This window comes from Oryctolagus cuniculus, chromosome 6 (genome assembly GCF_964237555.1).
Source record: "Oryctolagus cuniculus chromosome 6, mOryCun1.1, whole genome shotgun sequence".
NCBI lineage: Eukaryota > Metazoa > Chordata > Mammalia > Lagomorpha > Leporidae > Oryctolagus > Oryctolagus cuniculus.
In genome coordinates this window covers 96,825,380-96,843,290 of record NC_091437.1, presented here as the reverse complement: position 1 = coordinate 96,843,290, position 17,911 = coordinate 96,825,380, and the positions used below count along the sequence as shown (strand labels likewise).

Below are 17,911 nucleotides of genomic sequence, written 5' to 3'. Positions count from 1 at the left end.
TGCTTTAGTAATTCAGCAAAATTCTATTTACATGTGCGTGTTCATGGACCTAGCTTTTTATGTGATTGATGTTATATATAACCATAAGGGATGGATGCAAAATAATCTTAGTAGGACAGATAAGGTGTTTTGGAGAGTCACACCTATAGATAAGAGAGAAAAGAAAGATGTGTCCCCATTTTCCCATTAGGGAATACTGACTTACGTGTGTTCATCTAGGCCTGGGTTTCTCTCATTATATGCCTAGTCTTGGTTCATGAATCATATACACATCATGGTTGCAGTCATTGTTTTTGTTAAGATTTGTGGGCCACTCTATTTTCAGTCCCAGGGTTCTAGGATCTCCATTTGGGTATCCCATGTCATATCCATCTGAATACAAGCAAATGAATTCAGGTGTCCCAAACCTGTTTGTCCACTCAACCAACTCATCACCGAGTTGCTTGGATTCTGTCTTCACAATTGTGTCTGTCTCCCATCTGTTGCTCCCAGCTTTCTGTTCTCACTCTGTGTGGTTTCTCTGCTCCTAGCCTGATACACCCTCAGTCCATATCTCCCTGACTTCTGCCCTAAATTATTTAAAATACTTTCTGCCAGGTGTCTTCCAGCATTGAGGAAATGTTAATCTCACTTCCCGTCCATTTAGAAGGTTAAAAATCCAAACCCCAAAATATTTCTACCTTAGAAAGTCTTCTTCTTTATAAGTCTCTATACTGAACACACCATTCCAGCCCCATTCTTCCCAAACTAACTACAGAAAATGTCTTGTGCATCGCACCTGTCAGCCTTGTCATACACATGCATTGCCTTGTAAGTGGGAGTCCCATCCTCATTCCCATATACCTCTCCAGTGTGGCTCATTCTTCAAATTCAACACAAGCCCAGCTACCTTACACTTGACCTCTTCTCTCTGAGTTTGTCCTTATGATCCATAATCCCACACTGCCTTACATTGTCATGAAATTGTTAACAATAGGTACATCTTGCCTGCCTGGCGATTCTGGGCAGTAGGGGCATGTGTCCTATCTTGTATTGTACAATGCGTATCTAAAATAACAACTTCATCTGTGATCCAGATAATAGTAATAGCAAAGTTGTAAAATTTCCACTGAACTCTCATTTTACTGATAAAGAAACTGGGGCTCTAAGTGCATGTAGTTAATGTTGGAGTTGAGAGTATAACTCAGGTCTCCTAATTCTAGCATGCACTTTGCTTTTCCTCTCTTGCCAGCATTTCTCTCTGATATCATATAAGAAATATTTGGTCCAATGACCAACCACTGATGCAAGAAACAGCACTGTTTACTTTGTACCCACTAGTCCTGGGAAGCTCTTGCTAATGCATAAAATCTTTGCATCAATACAAGGGTACTTCAAAGAATTCATGGAAAATACAATTAAAATTTGAGTTTATTTTGGTACAAAGGAAAGTCCATAGTTTTTTTCATGATACCTATTTTTCACGTATTATGCAAAAAATTACACCAAAATACCTCATACCTTGGATTCCATTTTCCCATGATCCCTTTGAAGTAGCCTCCTATATGCTTAGTTAGAAAAATATCACTGCAGTATTAGCTGTAGTTACTTGCTCACATGAGTTTGAGTCACCTGGCCTCTCCTCTAGACTTGGTCTTAGGATGTACAGTTCTTAGAGAAGTCCACTGTTTCTGTGAGCATGAAAATGCTGACTTAGGCAGACCTCATGACCCTTCATGTAAAGATGGGTAATGTTGAAGGAGGGGCTGGAGGTGCTGCCCTCAGGTGGGAGAGTTTCCCAGCGTCTGCCATCTCTAACTGTAGAACCTATGGCACTGCTAAAAGGCATAGCCCCAGCACCGTTGCATGGCGATGCCTTGTATTTCATATATTCTACAGGCAGAGTGCATCAGTTGAACTAGTTTTTGACCATGTGGTTCTTATTACTATTCTGTTCAGGAAGACTGAAGTCATTAGTACCAGGATACTTGAAAAAGCCCATGAAAAATGGAATTAAGAGTTTATGTTGGTGCAAAAAAGTCAGATCCATGCATATGAGTGGTCTTTAAAATGTTCAAAGTAAACACACATGAAAAACCTATGCATGGATCTCAAAAAATTTTGCAACAAAATAAATATCTTTTAGATCCAGTTTTAAATGAACTATTTGAAGTTCCATAATATTTTGGTGCAAGTAAACCAAATCAGGGCTCTTTGTGGATAAGGTCACCTTTTCAAAGAGGGCTGATTTTAAACTAAAAGTTTAAATTTGGGGCTGGCATTATAGCATAGTGGGTTAAGTCACCACCTGTAACACTAGCATCCCACATGGCACTAGTTTAGTTTGAGATCTGGCTGCTCGACTTAAATCCATGCATAGTATCCATGAGCTTTCTGAAACCCCTATGTATCTGTAGGGAGCTTGTCTGTGAGAAGCAGGTCTAGATTCAGATAATCTGCATGGAAAAGAATTTGACCTTGTTCTCAAAAAAAAAAAAAAAATTCCACCTCTTTGAAGCATGAGAGTTGTTCTGAAATTTTCTGGATGGTTGTCTACAGAAACATCATCATCCTTTGTCACATCCTGAAATAAGTGATGTTAGGTAAGATGTATGGAAGGGCAGTGAGTAGCTGGCACATCTAAGAAAGAAAATCCCGTGGCTGGCATTGTGGCACAGTGGGTTAACACACTGCCTAGGATGTCCACATCCCCTGTCAGGGTACCTGTTGGAGTCTATGTGCTTTGCTTCTGATCCAGCTCCATACTAATATGCCTGGGAAGGCAGCAATGATGGCCCTCACTACCCCAGCATTTGCAGCCATTTGGGGAGTAAACCAGTGGACACATTTCTCACTCTGTCTCTCCCCTACCCCTGTTGCTATGCCTTTAAAATAAATAAATAAATAAATGTTTTAAAAGAAGATAATAAAAAGGTTATAAAAATAAAATATCTAGTAGATAGTTAAATGTAAAATAATATTATATACAGTTGAATACTTGAAAACAGTAATAAATTCTTTCTTTAGACCTGAAGCATTTAAAGTGGATTTGAGATTAAGCCATAAAATGAGCAGGATGCTGAATGGCATATACTGTATGTATATATAATTTCAAATATGTTTGAGTGTATGTGTGTGTGTGTATACATATATATACACATATATATATGAAAATAAAGTGTTTATGGTGGGTATCTTTGGGTACAAGTGATTTAAATTTCTTTATATCTTATGATATTATCTTATATCTTATGAGTATGTTACAGTATGCATGAATCTCTCTATTTAAAAAATACGGAAAGATTTCTATACTATAAGTGATCAAACATTTTTCCAACCCAAATCTATAAATTACAGAATCATAGTTACTCAGATTTTCCACTGTCTCTTTCCCATCACAGAGACTTATGCTACGATCCTGGAGAACAGTTAGGAGGCATTATGGGATATGGGCGTTTGATTCAGCCCAGACCTGATATAAATCTTGGCTTCATTCCTTACCAGTTATTATTTAAACCTGTCTTCTTCTCTAAGCCCCATTTTTTTCATCAATAAAATCCAACAGTAGTATCTGTCCTCGACATACATAGCATTGCACCTGGCACAATGTCCAATAAGTCATACCTGTCATACTGTTACTGAAAACCCTGTATCTCCTGACTCTTGCAGTCATAGTACCAGCCATGCCCCCCTCTATGCTAAAAATGAGTTGTTCCTTTTTCTTCTGTCTCATGAGCCACACCAGAGTGCTCATCTGAATGTCCATCCTTTCATACCTAGTTCAACTACCACCTCTTTTCTGGCATTTCCCTAGTTAGGAATTATTATTCTTAATTCCCCCCTTCCTACTCCTCTTATAACATATAGATAAATTCTTCGGATTGTTGTACATTTCTGCTACTCACCCATGGATTGTGAAAGGGGGGGCCAGGACCATATGCATCTAGGACTCTTTTACACTTAGAACACTATGCCTGCAAACTACAAAAAAAAAAAATCCACCAATGAACACAATGCTCATCTTGCAATCTAAAGTTGTCATATGGTGCATCTTACTAAAAATCTACAAATAGATCTTTAGAATTCATTTCTATATTATTCTGTTTTTGAAAGATAAAATATATACATATCCCATAATTGTATTGACTCGAAAAAGCCTGCATTAGACATTAAAATATCATATATGACTTCAGCAGCTAATTGGAGGCAAACACATTGTTGTTTGTTTTGTTTCTTGACAGGCAGAGTGAGACAGTGAGAGAAAGGTCTTCCTTTTTCCGTTGGTTCACCCCCCAAATGGCCACCACGTCCGGTGCGCTATGCCGATCTGAAGCCAGGAGCCAGGTGCTTCCTCCTGGTCTCCCATGAGGGTGCAGGGCCCAAGTACTTGGGCCATCTTCCACTGCCTTCCCAGGCCACAGCAGAGAGCTGGACTGGAAGAGGAGCAACTGGGACAGAACCGGCGCCCCAACCGGGACTAGAACCCGGGGTACCGGCACTGCAGATGGAGGATTAGCCAAATGAGCCGCAGCACCGGCCGGCAAACACATTGTTAATAAATAAGTTTGCATCCTAGTAGCAGTTAAGTGATCTACATTGAAATAGTATTTTCCATTGCCACCTAAAGATAAAAGGCAAAAGCAACAGAAAACCACTCTCATATCTGTTTGCTTCTATGCCAGATTTTCTTAGTCTGAAATTCTCCAAAATGATTCAGAACTATAATTAAAAATTATACTCTAGCCTCCACATTATTCTGTGTAACAAAAGATTATCACATGGGCCAAACAGAATTGTGTCCTGTGAAAGATGATTATTTTAAAATAATGTTGATGCAGAAATACTTGTTTATTCTTCAAGGATCTCACAAACACCTCCATCATTTAGATTTTTAGATTATCCTCTAAATAACAAGTACAAAAAAAAAAGAACAAGCCACCTAAGAAGTCGATTTAGAGATTTTCACATATGATAAAGCCATTTAAAGGTCAATATGAAGACTGTCAGGAATAATTGAACAAAATTGCTTCATATAGGAGTCAGATAAAGTTCAGAAAAATGTAAATACTCCCAACTAAGAAAAACTGCTTAGACTCATAAAACACAGGTTTTTAAAATCTTTAAGCATTAAAAAATCCACTGAATACATCTTCTGAAAAGCAACTGTTTTGAGCAAAGTTTCATTCACTGTTTTTAAAGTTTGGAACTGACATTCAAGTACAGTGTAGATCTACATTAAAAATAGCTATCAGCTTCTAAAACCAGTCAGACTCAAAATTCCATTTTAAAACTGCAGTGTTCTTTGGGGAGGATTTAGTTTGAGCATTGTTTTAAGCAGATGTCATGTTAGGTGGCAGTTTGCATGTTATTGCAGCACTGGGCTGAGCAGTGTACTGGATTGCAAAGTGGGGTTGGACTGGGTGTACTGTCTTTCCTCACCATGTGTCCCTCCTCGTCCACCTGCAGCACGCCATGCCCTTCTGGAGAATCTCTAGTCATTCAGACCTCATGGCTCTACATCATGCCTTGGAACTGGAGTACCTGTAACATCCACGTGGCCTTGGAAACCACACAACAGCCCTGAGATCAGGGACAAATCCAACCGGCATGAGTCTTGTATCAACGCTGGACTCCAGGACTTAGCAATTTCAACATACTGATATGCAGCTGCTGTCGGTCTCAACCCCTGCCCTTCTGGTCCCTGGAAGACCACACCTGTTTGTTCAGAACAGCTGTTGACTCTAGTACTGTGAATCCAACAAAAATAAGCCATGAGAATGTTCTAGCACAGTGTGATGTGTCTCCGCCACATTCACTACACGGTTCAAACCTGTGAAGAAAGGACCTGCAGACATTTCAGTTTTTCGCATTTTCAATGTGACATAAACAGCTTCTCAGATACAGCAAACTTGATGCACAACAAAAACTGAACTGTGTTTCCTGAATACCAGTGGAGGAATTTCTTGTAAAGAAGGTTTACTTTTGGTGTCTCATACCCAGGGTAATCTGTACATCTCTACTTATTTATGAACAGACTTTTTTTAAAAAAACAAAAACAAAAACAAACCACAGCTTTATGGAGGTATAACTCACATACCATTCATTTCACCTAGACAATTTGACATCAAATAATTGAAGAGACAATAGTATAAGAAATAAGTGATTAACACGACGTGGCAAGTACTCTGAATTTTAGCACATCGCAAAGTAGTTTAAAGTATGTCTAATTTAAACATATAATATGTACATCACTGAGACAATCATGTACAGAAAGAATTTTTGGTGTAAATTTGTAATAATGGATGATTCTTTTACATATTGTTAAGGGAAATGCTATTGAAAGGTAGCAATGCCTTGATGGTGAAGCATGAGGCAACACGTGTACAAAGTCACGTGCAGTGCCTTATCAAAGTATTGGGTATAAATATGTAGATAAAGGAAGTTCTTTTTTTTTTTTTTTTTTTTTTAGATAATGTTGTCAAGACCAAAAGCATGGCTGTCAAGTGTCAATGAGGATTTTGTTTTCCAATTTTTTCCCCTATCAATTCTTCTAAGATTTTTCCAATGCTGTTTGGAGGGCCTTGATGGAATAACACAGCGATTTCTTAATTTTTAAAAATAAAAGTCCTCTTCTAACCTCACTTTTTCATTTCAACACTATTGTATTATATGTAACTACTTGGAAAAAATGATTATGCAAATGTTTCTTCCCACAGAAAGATTACAGAAGATAGATATATTTTATTAATAAAATGGCTCATGAATTGGAATCTAGCAAGGTTTTCATGTGCTCAGAATTGTTACTGTGTCTGCATTTTGTTGGATAGATAAAGGAGGACATTACCACATAGCTGACAATCAGCAGAACTTTGTATTACTCCCTGCACTCGCATTCTGTCTTCCTCTCAGAGCAAAGTTCATTGTGAGCAGTGGACATAGCCTGATCATTATCACCAAGGAATCATGGTACTCTCTACCTACGTTATGTCTTATGTGGCCAGCCTGCATCTGGAGAATTAAAAAATGTCACCTTTGTCATAACAAAGTTTATTCAGAAGTCATCAGTTTGGGTGCTACTTGCTCTCACCCAAAGCTTTTCATTGTCATGAAATTGCTCCAGGTGAATTTTCTTTCATGTTGTATTGGAAGAAAAAACAAAACCACCAGCTATGACCTGGAGTAGCTAAAGAACTACTCCACCCTTTACTGACGTTTCATGTTGCTGCTAGAATTCATCATTTGTGAATTCTCCAAATTGTTTAAATTAACAGTTAGATTCATTTTTTTTCCTTTTTGTGTGAAGCAAACAGAAGCTGACAATTTTTTAGCCTTTTCATTGTATGTTTTTGTACTCTGCAGACTGAAAATGCAAAGTTTATCTGGGCCTTACTGTATAAAGGTGTGTTGTGTCCACAGTTGTGTACAGAATTCTTGTTAATTTCGTGTTTAAGTTAATAAAATTGATTTGTGAAGTACTGTAAGCTCCTTGATGGCAGCACCATAATTTTCTCATGCTTATAGGAAATAAGGATCTTAGCTGCATTAGAGTGCTCAAAGTCCAAGAAAAGGAAGCTGTACGAAGCAGTTGCTGTGATGGCTTTATCAGCCCTTTATGGGACTAAACTGGAAGGGTAACAGCTGTTTCCTGGATCACTGTTAAGAACTGATGAATGGAAAATCTCTTTACTTCCCCCAGAATAATACAAACCGGGCCCTACTATAGAACAGAACTCAGCACACACTAGCCTAAGTCTCACTCATTACCACAGGACAGTAATATGAAGCAGTTTCATCAACAAAGAACACCCACAACGTGTACTTCTATGATTCAGCCAGATTAATCACTGACAGCTATAAAACAACACTACTTGCTGCCTCCTGAGAACTTACTTTTAGAAACACAACACTCAGCTGGTGCTCACTAGGCTAATCCTCCGCCTTGCGGCGCCGGCACACCAGGTTCTAGTCCCAGTCGGAGCGCCGGATTCTGTCCCGGTTGCCCCTCTTCCAGGCCAGCTCTCTGCTGTGGCCCGGGAGTGCAGTGGAGGATGGCCCAAGTGCTTGGGCCCTGCACCCCATAGGAGACCAGGAGAAGTACCTGGCTCCTGCCATCGGATCAGCGTGGTGCGCTGGCCGCAGCGGCCATTGAAGGGTGAACCAACAGCAAAAGGAAGACCTTTCTCTCTGTCTCTCTCTCTCTCACTGTCCACTCTGCCTGTCAAAAAAAAAAAAAAAAAAGAAACACAACATTGAAACACATGGAGATCAAACATGCAGTTGTCTAACCCATATATCAGGCCCATGGTATGCAGTTTTCACATGCATACACTGGGCCAAGCAGCCTGAATAATGAGGTAGTTGAGCATGCTCAGGCACCCCAAGTACACAAAGAATTTGGAGAAAAATCTTTAAAGAATTGTGGGGGTGGGATGTGGAGAGTAAAGGGACTTTTAGGTCTCAGGTGAAGAAAGTATGAAAAATAGGCCAAAAGGAGAGCACAAAGCTAGAGGATGTATTTGCTGAGGCATCATTGCTAACATGCCACCCCTGGTCATGGGGTTTAAAGGGTTCCTTTTTGTCCATGGATTAGAGCTCAGATTTCTCCCCCTTGGTATTATAGAGGCTCCACCTTCTTGCCAGGATCATCTCCTCATTATCATAATGCAAAACCTTCAATACTCTAGGCTACTTTGACTAGGCTCTGTAGTAGACCAACCAACCCTGAAGCATCTCTACCTCACCTTTGCTCAGAGCATTCCCATCGCTTGCCATGGCCTCCTCTACCTCAGTCCACCTCAGTCACATACTTCCCAGTCTCTCCTCCTCTGCTGAACCTCTCTTCTCATCAGAGAACTCAGTGTTACTGCTTTTTCTTGAATGTCACCCAGCCCTGTCTATGCCTTCATTCAGTAGATTCTCTGGTCGCCACCTTTTGGCACTGTCCTAGGTGCTGAGAGCAGGATGTCCTTGCACCCAGGACTGAGTTCACACTGGAGTTGGTGGAAACAGACAATAAATGAAAATGGGTAAGATACATTCGGGTGGGAAAGCTTCTCTATGGAAACAGAGAACATTAGCGAGTGGCAGGCCTATGCTTCCTTAGGACGGACAGGGCTGAGCTGTATCAGCTGGGACCTGATAGCATGGGAAGATCGGAGTCAAGCATGCAAAGACCCCCCAGAGGAGAACACTTCTATGCTTTGTGCTCTTATAATAAAAACCACACCTATGGGTCCAAGAGGAAAGAGGAGGAGACGGCTTTGTAAAGCAAGGGTTACCAGGAAGACTTTGGTAAGACTGTGGCAAAGGCGGTGGCTGCTCTTCCAAGTGAAATGGGAGGCAACTGAGGGTTTTACACAGGAACATGACCTGGTCTAATTTACTCTTACATGTACCCTCCCCAGCTGCTGTGTGGAGGACGTCTACCAGAACAAGAGAAGTGGGGATGCCAGTTAGTTATTAGGTCTTCAGGGGCAGTCTAGGTGTACAAAGGCCAGATTTGAACTAGAATGGTGGAAATGGAAACCTGGGTATGGTTTTAATAAAAGTAATGCCAGGATTGACTAATAGATTGGATAGAGGGGATGATGATAAACAAGAGTCATTACATGTCCAAATCTTATAAGGGGTCTGAAAACCATTGCAAGATAGTACAGCCCAGTGGTTAGGAGCCTGGACTCTGCATTCAGATCACTTGGAATCCTACATTCCTTGTCACAGCGGAGCAAGTTATTAATGTCTCTGTGTCTTACTTTTTCCACCTAAAAGGTAATGATGATAATATCTACTTCAGGGGATTATTATGAGAACAAAATAATATATGGGAAGTCTTCAAAAAGTGCATGGAAAATTCAGATTGTGAAAATGGTATGCATGGATTTTGAGATATTTTTTAGACCAAATTAGTTTAACTTTTTTTTTTTTTGACAGACAGAGTGGACAGTGAGAGAGAGAGACAGAGAGAAAGGTCTTCCTTTTGCCGTTGGTTCACCCTTCAGTGGCCGCCGCGGCCAGAGCGCTGCAGCCAGCGCACCACGCTGATCCGATGGCAGGAGCCAGGTACTTATCCTGGTCTCCCATGGGATGCAGGGCCCAAGGACTTGGGCCATCTTCCATTGCACTCCCTGGCCACAGAAGAGAGCTGGCCTGGAAGAGGGGCAACCAGGAAAGAATCCGGCGCCCTGAGCGGGACTAGAACCCGGTGTGCCGGCGCCGCAAGGCAGAGGATTAGCCTAGTGAGCCGCGGCACCGGCCAAGTTTAACTTTTAATTTCATTTTTTCCTACAACTTTTTGAAGTACCCTCCTAGGCAAAGTGCTCGCAACACTGCCTGGCAGAATCACGCTGCCTGAGTTTTCATATACCTTGCTTCCCCCAACTAAAGAACCAGCCCTTTGAATGCACAGACCCTAAAGAAGTACCCTGCACTGTTCTGGCTGGGTCTAGGAAACTGCCAGAGATGGCTTGCTCCCTGACCTCAAGCACTGGGACAGTGACCACCCAAGAATGCATTACATTTCTAAAAAGAGTTCCATGAACAGTACTGAGGGTGGAGCCGATTTGGGCAGCCTGGGCAGACAGAACTTGATTCCTGAACTGATGTCTCTGCAGAAACCTGAAGGCTGGGGAGGAGGTGACCTGAGCAGAGTAGGAGAAGGGGAGAGCCTGAGAGCGGCCTGGCTGGGAAGGTGTGCAGCAGGCTGGACAAGGAGGAAGGGTGGGAGGAGCAGCCGGAGACTGGAACTGCAGGGATGGAGTGGCCAAGTGAGGGAGGGAGCAAGGGCCCTCTCCTCCATCTCAGAGTAAAATAGCAGGTTTAGTGCTGTCACATGGGACATGGTGGCTCCCCTTCACAGGAGAATGAAAAGAAATTGCACTCAGCCTTTATAATGGGTGACACTTCTACATGAAAACAGGCTTAAAGTGTGAAATGCCAGTACTGTCTAGTTGAGCCCCTTTTATTTTACAGATCATAAAACTTGGGTTAAATGCTTCACCCAAAGTATCACAGGCAAATAGGCAAAGGCAGGATCCAGCTACTCTCCTGGATGCAAAACAGAATCATGAGAAGTTTGGAGCTGTCAGGCCAGTAAAGGTAGCTCTGCCTTCCTGAACACCAAATACCAGGTGAGCTCAGGTGTCCCCTTTGGGTTTGCTGGGCATGTTTAGCATCCTGTCCACAGTGAGTACAATTTTCCAGTGATGTCTGAATGCCTTTTTTAAAAAAAATTTTTTTGAGCCTCATTGCCTCCATCCTATGCTATCCTCTCAGCATTAGGCAACTTTGTCTTCCAGTGAGCATCTACAAACCTCAGAGAAAACTCATATGTATTTCATAACTTTTAAAATTTGCTTTTAGGGGCTGGCACTGTGGCATATGGGTTAAGCTACCACCTGCAGTGCCAACATCCTACATGGGCACCGGTTTGAGTCCTGGATGCTCCACTTCTGATCCAGCTCCCTGCTAATACACCTGGAAAAGCAGTGGAAAATGGCACAAGTGCTTGGCATCCACTTGGGATACATGGAAGGTGCTCTCAGATTCTGGTTTTCAATCGGCCCAGTTCTCGCATTTGTGGCCATTTGGGGAATGAACCAGCGGATGGAAAGCCTCTCCCTCTGTTATTCTACCTTTCAAATAAATCAATCTTTTTAAAAAATGCTTCTAAAAACACGTGCCTATGTCATGCATTTTTCCAAGTTCAAATACAAAGGAGGCCATTTGCTTAACAGAATGTGGGAATGAGGGACACTGTGTGTTCACTTAATACATGAAAGAAATTTTCTCTCAGACGCAAGAAATTCACCCACACTAGAGCAGCTACGCACACTTCAACCCAAGTAGTCCCATCCATCCCATTCAGGACAGCTTTTTGACAATGCAAAAGGATCAAGTTAGCAAGAGCATGACTTTCTTTCAATGTCTCTCTGAACGTTTCCATTCCTCTCCATTCTGTGCGATTATACAAACTGACAGGATGACTTGTGGCAGAAGAAATGAAAGGGTTTGTAATTTAGGAAACCTCTGGCCCCGCTGACTGAAAGCAGGTTGTTTGTCAAAAGGAAATCCTGACCTCAGCTAACTGGCAAACTCTGTCAGAAGCAATAGAAGGCAGTCGGGGAGAAAGAACAGTGCAGGGGAGCTTTATTGGCAACAGAAGAGAAACGGATGCTGTGCCCAAGGAAAGTCCTTAGCCGATATCTTGCCAGTAGGGGACCAAGACGTGCCCCAAGGCCCCGAGGGTGTGACTGCATGATCTAATGGTGGTTCTTTCCTAGTTTTGTGGGCTGATTGGACAGGGACACTTTGCTGCTGGGGACTATAGCTAGACTGACAACCATGAAAATGGATTCCCTTCAGTTAGCTGGAGTTGGGAGTCCCCTCTGATGCAGGCGCCTCACAGCCTGCCACGTCATCTATCCATCATCTACACATCTGGCTTGATATAAAGCTCTGAGGCTCACAGATGATAGGGGGTGTACAACTGTGAAAGACATGTGTGCGCCCTACCATTTCCCCGGTGGATACCATCTACCCACTCATTCTTGCTCCCGCCCTCCCTCTGCGTGCTGTCTATTGGGCAGGGCATGACCATGACCTCTGGACAACTTAATAGAGGAAAGACAGTTCTAGGAGTTCTCAGCTCCCTATGCCAGTGGTTCTCTATGGACTACATTCTGAAATCAGCCCGGATGCTTTGAAAAATTAGTTCCCTGCTAATGTGCCTGGGAAAGCAGCAGGTTATGTCCCAGGTACCTGGGCCTCTGCTACCTACACTTAAGTGCCACCCCACAGATTCTAATCTGATTTGTCTGGGGAGGGGCTTGAGCAGCAGCTATTGCTTTGTGCCAACCAGGAATGAGAGAAAAACCTTTGTCATCTGTCATGCTCCAGCAGAGTTAGCCAATCATGACATGAGCTTTCCAGCTTTTGGTCTTTCCTTTCTAATCCATTCCAGTTCCTGGTTGGCCATGCCCATGACCTTGAAATTTTTATGGATCAAACTCAGCTCCATTCAACAAACATCTAGAGGAATTCCTACCAGGAGTAAGGAATCCTGCTTGGTGTTAGAGGTATCCTCAAGAAACTTGTCATTTAGTGAGGAAGCAGATATGTGATAAAAGATTGCCTGTGATGAAAGCTACCCTGGATTCCAAGGATACCCACCATCTTGGAGCAAAGATTGCAAAAAAAATTAACTTGTGATTAGAAGCCCAGAAGTATAGTGATGGATATTGCCTAGAGAAAAGGAGAGGGGCAGTACTGTGGCATAGCAGGTAAAGCCAACACCTGTAATGCTGGCATCCCATATGGCGCCAGATCAAGTCCCAGCTGTTCCATTTCTGATCCAGCTCTCTGCTAAGGCCTGGGAAAGCAGTGGAAGATGGCCCAAGTCCCTGGGCCTCTGCACCCATGTGGGAGACCCAGAAAAAGCTCCTGACTCCTGGTTTCAGATCAGCACAGCTCTGGCTGTTGCAGCCAACTGGGGAGTGAACCAGTGGATGGAAGACCTCTCTCTCTCTGTCTCTCTCTCTCTCTTCCTCACCTCTTCTCTCTGTGTAACTCTGACTCTCACGTAAATAAATAAATCTTAAAAGAGAGAGAGAGAGAAGGAAAAATCTAATTGAGGAGGTGACATATTCATTGGCCTAAATGAAAAGAAAAGAATAAATGCAGGTAGATTCCTACACTTAGGCCTCCCCCAAATGCTTTCAGTAAAGATCCCACTTGCTCAGGCCACAGCTCCAGGACTCACAGGCATTCTTAATTCCTGTCTTTCCCTCTTTCTCTCTCTACCTCCCCCTATTAAGCCTCACTTTCAGTTATTGCTAAGACTTGCCAATTTCCCACACAATGTAATCTCTATTTCACCCACTGCTCGCTGTTCACACCCTCAGTATTTTTAATGGAGCTCCTGTAAAAGCTTCCAGCTGATTTCCCAGCCTTCACTCTCCCTACTCTGATCCATCACGCCACAATCTGAGGTATCTTTTTAAAACATAAATCCTATGGCCAGTGTCGTACCATAGCATATCAAGCCCACATCCCACATCAGAGTGCCCCGACTGCTCCACTTCCCATCCAGCTCCCTGCTAATGAGCCTGGGAAAGCAGCAGGTGATGGCCCAGGTACTTGGGCCTCTGCTACCTACATGAGAGACCTAAATAGGGTTCTAGGCTCCTGGCTTTGGCCTGGCCTAACTTTGGCTATTGCAGGCATTTGGGAAGGGAGCCAGTGGCTAGAAGATATCGCTCTCTTCCTACCCTCTTTCTCTCTCCTTCTTTCTTTCTCTTTCTCTCTCTCTCTGCCTTCCAAATAAATAAATCTTTAAAAAAAATAAAATGTGAATCCTATTCTAGCACTGCCTATGACTACTTTCAGAATAAAACTCCAGCTCCTTGAGTGTGCTCCAAGAGGGGACCACAGCCCCTTCTCTCCCCTGCAGTCAGCTCCACTACTCCCAGCTCTTTAAACCTCCGCTTCACAGGCCTGCTTGCAGGTTCTCCAAAGTCCCAGGTTCCCCTCAATTTCAAGGTCAGCCCAGGTTCTGCCTAGAGGACTCTTCCCATTGTTGGTTTCCCTCACCTTTCTCATAAAACACCACACCCTCCCCGAGTCTTTCTGACCAGTCCTACAGAAAGAGATAGCCCATCCCCCAACAAACCCAGCTGTCTTCTTCACTCACAGAGCCCCATTTGATTCTTTCATAATATTTCCCACAACGGATCAGGTCTTATCTGTTGAGCTGGTTCTTTTGTTGTCTGCCTCTTGAAACTTGAAACTCCAGGGAGATGAGGGATGTCACTACTGCTACATTTCCAGGAATAAGGCCAATGGTTGACATGGTAGTCATTTTTATGTTGATAATCAAAACTTTATTGACTAGATGGATAAATAAACAATGAATAGATGAGGAAAGGCACTAGGGATTAAGAGTGTTAAAAATACTGGATAAATTTCAAGAGTTCAGTGAAAGTTGTTAGGTGGATAGAAGTGGGAGAGTGGGAAAGAAAAAAAAAAGACCCGAGGGCTCCAGTTGACCAAGGATTCAGACTTTGAACCTCAGGGTTTTGCACTTCATCTGTTTTGATGATGAAGTCATAAGAGAATTTTAACGTGGGATTGCTGTGTGATAGAAACAGCCGCATACTCATCTTACAAATGAGGGAGAAATATACAAAGAAAAATGGGAGACTGGGAGACCTGTGGGAGGTGTTTGCTGTAATCCAAGACAGTATCAGTATGATCTGTCCAGCAGCATCCCTGGGGCTAGAAACATAGACCTGACCTAGCAGATGTCCCAGAGACAGATCTGGTCATGAGTGAGCAGAGTGGGCTCCCAAGGTCCTCCTGCTACCCTCCACTTTCCTATCCAACACTGCAAAGTTGGATCTAATCATGTAGAAAGTTATGCATATTTAAGTCCAAGAGTTACAGCTGAAGACGACATTGGTTCATTCTATATCTCTTCACTCTTCCAGAGCTAGAAGGCTTTGCTGTCTGGAAGTAATTTTACATATCATGGAATGTGTGTGTGTCACACTGAACTGTTTTAAGGGGCAAGAATAGCTCCCGAGAATATATTAGCCAGGCTGAATGCATTTACACGTTGTTGAGAAACTGTCACTTTTCCGTTTCAAATAGAGAAGAGGGAGCAAGTTGAAGTGGTTTTAAAGACACCAAACCCTATCTAGGAAGGCTCTTATTATCCACCCTTAAGTCACTACTGAAACCTTAGCCTGGAGGTGGTCTCAGGCTGGAGCCTAACCTTAGCCATCTCCAGGCAGGGGTCAGACACAGGCACACAAAAACGCCCACGCATTGTACCTCTCCATAACAGGGTGCCACAGCTTTCAAGACAAGACAAACATCCACAGGCTGCTAGAAGGAACTTACTCTAAGACCCCTTTGATTCTGTCCTATAGCATTTCCTTGTTGATAAGCATAGAGCCCTCTGTGGACAAATAGCAACATACTTAAAACAAGGAAAAGGGAAGGAAGCACAAGAAAACCCAAGGCAAACAGTATGGTGAAGGAAACAAGGAATATTTGCTGGTGTACTTGGACGTTCAAAAGATCTAAACTGAAGAGAACCCTCCCACACTTGCTTTAGCCATGATGTGTGGTGAGGCTTGGACAAATGCCCACCCCATCAGTGGCAGCGATCCAAGTGCCTGTGAGCTCAATTCCAGACAGCTTGAGGGGAGCAGAGGAAGGCAGAGGGGGTTGGTCTGAGTGAGAGGATGCCCACCACCCCCACTGGCCATTCAGAAAGGGCTTCTTTCACTGCCTTGCCTCTGCAGGTCCCTGTCTGTAGGAACCTCTCGCTGAGAAGTCACACCAAGCCCCATCACCTTGCCTCCTGAGTGGTTCAAAAATACCAAAGGCTTTCCAGAACTCCCATTCTTCCTAAGGTAGTTAAAATGCAAGAGGGTGGGGGCATGAGTTGATGGAGGAAGCACACACCCTTATTGGAACATTCTTGTTTTGAAAAACTTCTGCCCTCTGGGGTTGAAAGCATTTCTTGGCCCAGTGGAATCAAGAGGTGCCACGAAAGCTCCAAAAATGTTTCCAGCCCCTGACCTTGATATTTATTTGCAAAGCCTGACAGGAAATCAGTGCTTCATGTTCCATGAAAAACAAAGGAAAATGCAGGAATCAGAAAAAACAACAGACTGCCCTAAACAGCCTTACTTACATCAACAGACTTTTAAAAAATATAAATGCTAGAAAAATAGTTCCCTTTGACTGTAATAATTGAATGTGTTCTGAAGACCCACTATGCGCCAGCCCTGCTGACATGATCTACACCCTGAGAAGCTCCTCTTTCCAGGGGTGGGAGTGGGGTGCTGCTGAGATAAATATTTTAGTCAGCTTTTCATTACTACAATCAAAATCCTGGGAAGAGCTAACTTACAAAATAAAAAAAATGGTTAATTTTTGCTCACAGTTTTGGAGATTCACAGCCCAAGACTGTGTGGCCCCACTGGGCTAGCATCTAATGAATGTGGTGCACGGTGGAAGGTATGCAGAGGGAGGAACACATGGTGAACCATGAAGCTGAGAGAGAGCAATTAGGCACAACTCAGCTTCCATAGCCAACTGTCTCTATATATCTACTTTCCCCTTGCCTCAGTGACTAAGGACTTCTGTTGGGCCCAACCCCTAGACACCATAACAAAATCAACTTCTCCACCCTTAATTCACTGAACATTAGCATTAGCATTCAACACTGGGGACAAAACCCCCGATATGGGCCTTTGGGAAACACCCAATCTATGATCCAAACCATAACAGGTGGTGAGCCAGTTGGACTTCACCAGTAAGAAGCAGTGTGAGCCAACAGCTCCAGGCACAGAAGGGTGGGAAAGATTATTTGGGCAGTCTCCTAGGACAGCACACTGCTCAATCGATTGTGAAGAGCGAATGAAATCTGTTCCATCTGTGAAAGCTGTGGGAATTCTACAGATGTAAAAGGGGAAGGAGAGCCTAGCTGGGGGAAAGAATGGGTCATGTGTAAAACAGTTTCAGCATGAAATTAATGACACTTAATGACCCGGTAGTCATTTATAACCAGCTATATAGTGCTTTATACTTTTCTTGTGAGAAAATCATAACTTAGTAAGGTGTATATACACGCATCCACTCCACGTATACAACTGTGGTTCCATGAGATTACACAGTATAGTCATGTCTCAGTCATCTAAGTTCATGTAAGTACCCTCTAGGATGTTCACACAACAATGCCCAATGACACATTTCTCAGAAGTATCCCCATTGGCAAGTGATGGATGATGAGTGACAGTGAGCCCATTAGGGAGATTCCAGAGCTCTCTCATTTTTGAAAAGTATTCCCTCTTTTGATAAGGACATAAGTTCTGAAAATAATTCTACCCTGTTAGAAAGATGTAAGAATAAGCCAGCGCCGCAG

The 17,911-nt window shown here is 42.9% G+C and overlaps 1 protein-coding gene and 1 long non-coding RNA gene across 28 annotated transcripts in view; one reads left to right on the top strand and one right to left on the bottom strand.

Annotated features, from left to right (window-relative positions):
* Positions 1 to 7,460, top strand: part of EYA1 (EYA transcriptional coactivator and phosphatase 1) — a 372,680-nt gene extending 365,220 nt beyond the window's left edge. For all 25 annotated transcript variants that reach the window (XM_017341392.3, XM_008255649.4, XM_008255648.4 and 22 more), the window contains one exon: positions 5,446 to 7,460. In XM_017341392.3, coding sequence (XP_017196881.1) covers positions 5,446 to 5,526 — 81 coding nt within the window. In that variant the 3' untranslated portion in view covers positions 5,527 to 7,460. The remainder of the gene's footprint in view (positions 1 to 5,445) is intronic.
* LOC138849921 (uncharacterized) overlaps positions 1 to 17,911 on the bottom strand; it is a 112,216-nt gene that overhangs the window by 9,912 nt on the left and 84,393 nt on the right. For all 3 annotated transcript variants that reach the window (XR_011389132.1, XR_011389133.1, XR_011389131.1), the window contains one exon: positions 3,885 to 3,960. This is a non-coding gene — a long non-coding RNA (uncharacterized lncRNA). The remainder of the gene's footprint in view (positions 1 to 3,884; positions 3,961 to 17,911) is intronic.